General features: G+C 57.2%; 1 protein-coding gene across 2 annotated transcripts; it reads left to right on the top strand.

Annotated features, from left to right (window-relative positions):
• Nucleotides 1-5,502: 5,502 nt before the first annotated feature.
• On the top strand, nucleotides 5,503-6,489 carry LOC103816509 (transcription factor SOX-3-like). 2 transcript variants are annotated; one of them, XM_050974493.1, is made up of 2 exons: nucleotides 5,533-5,584; nucleotides 5,624-6,489. In XM_050974493.1, the coding sequence occupies exons 1-2, from the start codon at nucleotides 5,533-5,535 to the stop codon at nucleotides 6,487-6,489; spliced, it is 918 nt and encodes a 305-aa protein (XP_050830450.1). The 2 variants fall into 2 exon arrangements, with proteins under 2 accessions (XP_009088751.2, XP_050830450.1); XM_009090503.4 differs by having other exon boundaries at nucleotides 5,503-6,489.
• Nucleotides 6,490-7,530: the final 1,041 nt, after the last annotated feature.

The following is a 7,530-nucleotide window of genomic DNA, read 5'->3' as shown; positions in this document are numbered from 1 at the left end:
TAGTTTGAAACAATATGTGCCTTCAAAACTGCGTGTCAGAGAGTAGGAATAAGGTGTGTTTTGATTTTAATTTGCCACTAATGAACAGTTTATTTGCAGCTAATTAGCAAGTTAGAGTTTTACAATTAATGTCCGATTTCTAATCCAACTGCTAAAAAGGAGCACGGCCATGATTACCAGTAAATAAGGCGGTTATTGCAGAGGTATAGAAAACGCCAGAGGAAAGATTCACGAAGTTTTAAACGGGAAAAACAGAGATGATTTGACTTTGTGGGGTTTGTTTGGTTTGGGGTTTTTTTTGTGTCTCCGCTAAAGCCCAGCAACAATTACGGGGGAGGGGGAGATTCCCGGCCGGGGGAGGTGCCCTGTCCCTGCGGGGAGCGGCCCGGGGCAAGGGGCTGCTGTGCCCGGGGCTCGCCCACTCCGTGCCCGCGCTGTGTCCCCGCACGGAGGGGCTGCTGCCGGCCAGGGCCACCCGCTCGGGGCTGTGTCCCCGCACGGAGGGGCTGCTGCCGGCCAGGGCCACCCGCTCGGGGCTGTGTCCCCGCACGGAGGGGCTGCTGCCGGCCAGGGCCACCCGCCAGGGGCTGTGTCCCCGCACGGAGGGGACAGCGGGGCTGCCCCTGCCGAGGGCGCTCGGGGCGGGCCGGGCAAACGGAGCTGAGGCTTGAGAAAACCATGGAATCGTTCAGGTTGGGAAAGACTCCTTGAGTTCTGCGAGTGAAGCTGGCACTGCCAGCCCATCACCGAGCCATGTGCCCGAGCGCCGCATCCCCGCGGTTTTTAGGGGATGGGAGCCCCAGCACCGCCCCGGGCAAGCCGTGCTGGGGCTGGGTAATTCTTTCAGGGGGTTCTGTACGCTGTAACAGCGAGGGGAAGTTGCAGAAAGTTCCTGTTACTGGCTCATCCGCCGGGATGAGATTCCTGCCAGGCGCTGGGCAGCGGGGGTGGTCTCTCTTGCATCTATTCTCGGGCTCGTTTTTCCCTCGGTGGTTTTGCGGGAAAACACATGAGCTAAATCTCTGCTTTCCTCGTGGCTCCGCAGCGAGCCCTGGCGAGTTATCCTTTGCTGGTGGTCCCCTCCAGAACTCTGTTAATTGGTAACTCGGGGATGGAGAGAGTCCTTATTAGCAAACTGCCCCCTCGCATCCCTCCCCTCCCGCTGAAGACAGCTCCGGGAGGCGATTGCCAGGAAGGGCTGTTTGTCAAAGGCTAATAAACAAATTCCTGGCGAACACCTGAATGAGCCAGGGCCAGGAACAACCCAATTAAAAAACGGGAGCTACTGGTTGTTTTTTTGTGGCGGTGGAAACAATCCGGGCTCGAAAAGGGTCTATTCAGAGGGCGCTCCGAGAGGTCTGTTTGCAGCCCTCTATTGTTGTTGAAGCCAAATAAAAGTTCAGCTGGGGGGGCGGGGGGAGGGAAGTGATTAAAAAAAAAAAAAAAAAAAAAAAAAAAAAACACAAAAACCCCCAAAACATTCACCGCTGCCTCCTGAACGCGCTGGGAGGCTCAGTTCAAAGGGACGGAGCTATGACCAAAGGACGCTGCCCGGGTTTACCCACGCACTTCAGATTTTTGTTCCTAAATGTTGCGATTTTTAATGATGTCATCAGAAGTAACCCTTGCTTGCCCGGACTGGTGAGCAGCACGGACAGCTGGTACAGCTGCGATCTCCACCCTGCGAGGCGCTGGGGCAGCCACGGGAAGGAGTTGGAGCTCGTTTGTCGGAACTAATGATTTAGTTGTCCCCCTCGCCGGGCTGGGAGGTCGCTCCAGCCGTGTCAGCCCCGCGGCGAGGGAGGCAGCAGAATTGCGAGGCAATCTCGAGCGGTGTTTTGGCGTGACACTTAAATGGAGAATAAAACCAAAAAAAAATCTCCTAACGACCTTCAACTGTCGAATCGGCCTTAAATGGCCCGTTTAGTAGCCACATTACCACGCTGAAAAGTTATGGGGAGGATGTGAATGCCAGCCTGAAACAGGGATCACGTGAACTTTTATCTTAAGCATCGCTAAAAGGCTGGACATTTTCGGAGAATCAACCTAGCCAGGGTCATCAGGGTCCAAACGAAAGGGGCGCCCAACTCCCTTGTCTGGGCAAATTTCGAGGACTAGCCCTCGCTGATCTCGGTCGGGAATTAGGCTGGTGACCAAGGGGATGTTTTAATAACAGGATTAGACGGGGCCGGGGCCGTACATAGACTTATTCTTTAAAAGCCGGCGATCTTCCCTGACACAGTTCCAAGATTTTTCCGAGCTCTTCTGGAGCTGTAATTAACATATATTAATGGTTCTTTCTTATTAAGCGTTGATCTCGCAGAAACCCCAGACGGACCCTTTCAAATGGCCCTTTTCAATCTCGGCGTCTCTCTCGCTTTCGAGTTGGGTTGCGCTGTAAACTCCTTATCTCGCCTCACGCTCCTTTGTCACCCAAATAAATAAATAACAATAATAAAAGGCTCCTCAGCCTTTGACAACTGTATTTACACGACCTCAAGTGTTCTCCCGACCCCCACCAGACACACAGGGCTTCCGTCGTAGTGAATTTAAGAAAATGGCTCCAGGCATCAGGTTTATTGTGCCGGGCTCCCCTCCTGCTCTCTGCCCCTTCCCTGCGTCCCGGCAGCTCCGCAGGCTCCGTCCCCGTTCCCGGGGAGCAGGCGCAGGCTGGAATTTGCTGCCAAGGGGGAGCTGGAACGGGCTCTCAAAGCGCACTGCGGGTAACTTTGGGGACAGCAGCTGCTCCAGCGGGCTCGCCTCCTTCCTCCTGCTCCCCACGCCGCCCCACCGCCGTTTGCAGGGCAGGGACAAGGAAGGGCAGAGACAAGGACAGAGCGACAGCCGTCACAGGTGCAGGGTGGCCGCGGGAAGGAACTCCTGGTTGAGACCTGCGAGCGGCGACAGCCCCGGGCAGCGGCGTGTCAGGGGAGCTCAGCCGGGTCCCGGCACAGCCCCGAGGGAAGGCGGCTGCGGGCTCCCCTCTCCGCTCCCCAAATCTCCGCCGAGCGTTTGCGCGCACAGCGCTCCGCCGAGGCGGGGGGATTGGAGCGCGGGGTCCTGCTCAGCCCCTCTGGAAATAGCAATCAGACGGATTTTGAAGTTTTCCTATGAACATGTGCTGTGTGGGGAGCCAAGCGCAGCGGGAGCGTTACAGGGACCTGTGAAGTCTGAAATCCATCAGTCTGTACTTATATTTTTATTAAGTCAGGTTCAATTATCTTACAAGATTAGCGTTCAAGAGAAACCTATTGATTTGAAATAATATGGACTTTAAAAGTGTTGAAGAGCTTGGCTCTTAGAGGAAAGAAAATCTCTAATTTGAGACTCAGGAAGTTCAAAGACGAATTGAAAGACAAAGTAAGAGTCCGAAACTTCAAGTTGTAATATTTATTTAAGCATTGACGGAAGCACTATTCAGGGGGATTCCAGAGCGTCCTCTAATTCTCCATACAGCCCAATTTTTCGTTTCACCCCAGCGTGTCCAGTCCCTCCAACAAACGCTCATATAAAGAAATATAAAAGTATTGTCAGGATATATATCAGTCCGATTTCCTGCCAGCCTGGCAGGTCTTAAACCTCGACTGGAGGAGCCAAAATATATTGAGGTTATTTTGTTAATTACAACCGCCTGAAGCTTTTCGAATATATTGCAAAAGTTACACGCGAACCACTCCTGCCTGGAACAACCCTTCCCCTGTCACCCTGTCCCCTCGGGCTGCCAAATTTTGATTTTGCTAAATACACCAGCAGCAAACCAAGCAAAAACCAAAGCGCTGACTACATCATAGCCGGTCGCAAGCAGGATTTATTTCCCCTTCGACGTCGCTTAACAGATCATTTTGTCAAAAGAGAAATCCGTGTATAACGAGCTAGACCTTCTATTGCTAAATCCCGGCAGTGCTCACTTCAACCCCCTCCACGCACAGCGTCCCCCCAGTGCCCGTGCGGGCTGCAGCAGGGCCGGGAGCTCCTCATCCCCTCCCTGCCCTGCAGGTTTCATCCTCCCCGTACCCATTACCGTCCTTACACTCGCGGTCTTGTCTTTGGGGTGAGCCCGGTGCCCGCCAAGCCGGGGAGCTGCGGCGGCAGCATCGCTCCTCGCCTGCCGCCCAGGACGGGACGGGAGGCTCAGACACGTCCGCACCTCAAGGCCCCTGACCCTCCCCGGCGCCCCTGGAGCAGTTTGCTCCAGGCCATAGCGGCGATGCTCCCCGCATCCTCCGGCAGTGAGGCTTTCCCCGGGCAGCCTGCGTTTCGCTTTGCCTCTCCTGTCCCAGCGCTCCCCAGCCCGGAGAGCCTCCCGGCTTCTCCAGACAGAGCTGGAGAGGGGACTGCGGGAGGATGAGGAGGTGCAGGGATGGGGCAGCCCAGCCCAGCCCGCCCCGGTGGAGAGCGCTGTGCCCGCGGTGCTCCCAGCGAGCTGCCGGCCCTGTCCGTGCAGGTGCGGTGTCCGTGCCTCTGGCGAAGGAAGGGAAGGAGACGCAAAGGGAGGGGAGGGAGGGATGGACAGGGAAGCCGGTGATTGACAGCTCAAGTGGGCGCCGCTCCACTCACATATCCGCCGCCAAAGTTTCTTTCACACGGAGAGAACTTTCTGTTGCCATGAAACTCAGGGGATTCACGAACGCCGTCCCCTCTACCCCTCCTCCTCTCTTTTGGGGCAGCCGAGTGGAAAAGCTCAAGTGGCAGCGGGGTGGGTGTAGGTGGGGATAGCCGGGAGTGCCCGGCCGGCAGCCACCCATCCCATCCCGCGGGGCAGCCCCTCGCCACGGACAGCTGTGCCCGATCCCAGCACGGCAATGTAGATTCTTCCCCAGGCGACAGCTCAGGAGTGGAAGAGTTTAGTCCATCCATCCTTCCCCCACCCCTTTATCCGCTCCGGAGGTGCGTCCGTGCACTGCGGGCTCATTCGGTCTGAGGCCAGCCTCTCCGAGCGTGCCCCGGGACCGTGCATCCACCCGGGAGCCCCAAACCCCTTTGTGCCCGGCAGCCGCACAGCTCCGCCCCGCCCCTCCTCCCCGCGGCCCCGAGAGTACCCCCGGCCCGGCCGCAGCTGCGGGAGCTGCTCTGCCCCGGGGCAGGTGCGGGGCCCGGGGGCTGCGGGACGCGGCGGGAGGGGCCCGGCACCCGCGGCAGCGGCATTCCCGGGCCCGGGTCCCTCCGCCCGCCCCCGGCCGGTCCGCTGCCGGCCTGGGGCTGTCGGGAACCGCTCGCTGATTGGCCGCCGCCCCCTCATTTATAGCCCGTCAATCACGGACCCCCGCGATCCCTGCGCGCATCGCCCGCTGCCGCCCGCGGGAGCCGCTCCGCACAGCAGCAGCTCCGCCGCCGCCGGCACCTCGGGGAGCTGCGCTTCTGCCACGCACCGAAACTTCCTCCTTCTCTCGTGGCAGCCGCCCAGACAGGTTCTTCTTTTTTTTTTTTTTTGTTTTGTTTTGTTTGTTTCTCTTTTTTTTTTTCTTGAACTTCCTCTCCTCGCCGCGTGCCCGCCTGCCCGCCGCCCTGGCGCACCTTTTACCGGCCCCGGCCATGTACAGCATGCTGGAGACGGAGATAAAGGCGCCGCAGCCCACGCAGGGCAGCACCGCGGGCAACCCCGCTCCGGGGAGCACCGGCAAAGGCGGCGGCGGCGGCGGGGCCGGCAACGGAGCGGGAGCGGGCTCGGACCAGGACCGGGTGAAGCGCCCCATGAACGCCTTCATGGTGTGGTCCCGCGGGCAGCGGCGGAAGATGGCCCAGGAGAACCCCAAGATGCACAACTCGGAGATCAGCAAGCGCCTCGGCGCCGACTGGAAGCTGCTGAGCGACGCCGAGAAGCGACCCTTCATCGACGAGGCCAAGCGGCTGCGGGCCGTGCACATGAAGGAGTATCCGGATTACAAATACCGGCCCCGGAGGAAGACCAAGACCTTGCTGAAGAAGGACAAATACTCGCTGCCCGGTAACCTGCTGGCCCCGGGCGGGGGCAACGCGGTGAGCAGCCCCGTCGGGGTGGGGCAGAGGATTGACACTTATGCCCACATGAACGGCTGGACCAACGGGGCTTACTCGCTGATGCAAGACCAGCTGGGCTACAGCCAGCACCCGGGCATGAACAGCCCGCAGCTGCAGCAGATGCACCGCTACGACATGACGGGCCTGCAGTACAGCCCCATGATGTCCACGGCCCAGACCTACATGAACGCCGCCTCCACCTACAGCATGTCCCCCGCCGCCTACGGCCAGCAGCCCTCCACGGCCATGAGCCTGGGCTCCATGGGCTCCGTGGTGAAATCCGAGCCCAGCTCGCCGCCTCCGGCCATCACTTCCCACTCGCAGAGGGCCTGCCTGGGAGACCTGCGGGATATGATCAGCATGTACCTGCCCCCCGGCGGGGATGCCACAGACCCTTCCGCCCTGCAGGGCAGCAGGTTACACAGCGTGCACCAGCACTACCAGAGTGCCGGGACTGCCGTGAATGGTACCGTACCACTAACTCACATATAAACTTGGCTGCTCCGGACGCCTCCCCGTCCTAATCCCTAACCCCACCACCGCTCCCTGACTACACCGGGACGTACGGCAGTGTTGCTCGGCTTAGCAGACTTAATACTAACTCTGGAGAAATCTTAAAAAGGAAATCCGTTAGTTGTGTCCTTTTTTTTTCTTTTTTTTTTTTTTTTTTTTTTTACAAGAAATAATATTTGAGCAAGTTGTTATTTTAATAGAGCACAACTCCTGCCTCCTAGAAGCCGCTGTGAAGTTTTCAAACCACGGCAACTCCTTTCCTGGTTTCGGCTAGGTTGGGCACTGTTTTATTCGCTTAAAGGTTTTTAAAAGAATCTTTCATCTTCCAGTTTGATTTTTAGCGTTGCAATGACATAAACAAAAACCGCGGGCTTTTGTTTTTAAACTCGGTTGTTCACATAATCGCTGTGGTTTATTAAGTGTTTTGTTACCGACCCTCGCTTGTTTTCCATCCGCAATCTGTAGCTTCCACGACTTTTTAATTTTAAAGGTTTTATTCCTTGAAAAGGGGGAGGTGGGAGAGAGCAGAGCTGTGCGGGTCGCAAACGCGTTTGTTTTATTTATAGTAAGTTGTATGTCTTGGTTTTTCTTAAGCTGTAAACTTATGTAAATGGGTTTGTGAGTTTTACTGTGAAACATGTTTTGACATATCGGATAAAACGTTTTAGTTTTGTTACCGGATTCCTTCCAAAAAAAAAAAAAAAAAAAGTCATCGAAATACTCCTTTCCTATTCCTAGTTCTCGTTTGCTTCCTTCTTCCAAACGAAGAGAGATCAATAAATTTTCTATCAGGCACGTCGGCGGTGTCCGGGCGCTTTGTGCGGGGAGCGCGGAGCGGGGCAGGGCCGAGCCCACCGCGGCCCCTCCGCCCGCTCCGGCAGCTGCCAGCGCTCTTCGGCTGCGCCTCTCCGCCTGCCGAGCCCCGGGCTGTGTTTTGGGGGGCGGGAGAGGGAGAACGCGCTCCTTGGATTTGGTTTTCTATTCACGTGAAGCGGGAGCCGGGCCGGGGAAGCGTCGCTG

The sequence above is a fragment of the Serinus canaria genome, chromosome 4A, assembly GCF_022539315.1.
Source record: "Serinus canaria isolate serCan28SL12 chromosome 4A, serCan2020, whole genome shotgun sequence".
Taxonomy (NCBI): domain Eukaryota; kingdom Metazoa; phylum Chordata; class Aves; order Passeriformes; family Fringillidae; genus Serinus; species Serinus canaria.
This window is presented reverse-complemented; position numbering and strand designations above follow the sequence as displayed.

Excerpts from the sequence above, each read along its gene's own strand:
- LOC103816509 (XM_009090503.4), top strand. The coding sequence starts at position 5,533 with ATGTACAGCATGCTGGAGACGGAGATAAAGGCGCCGCAGCCCACGCAG.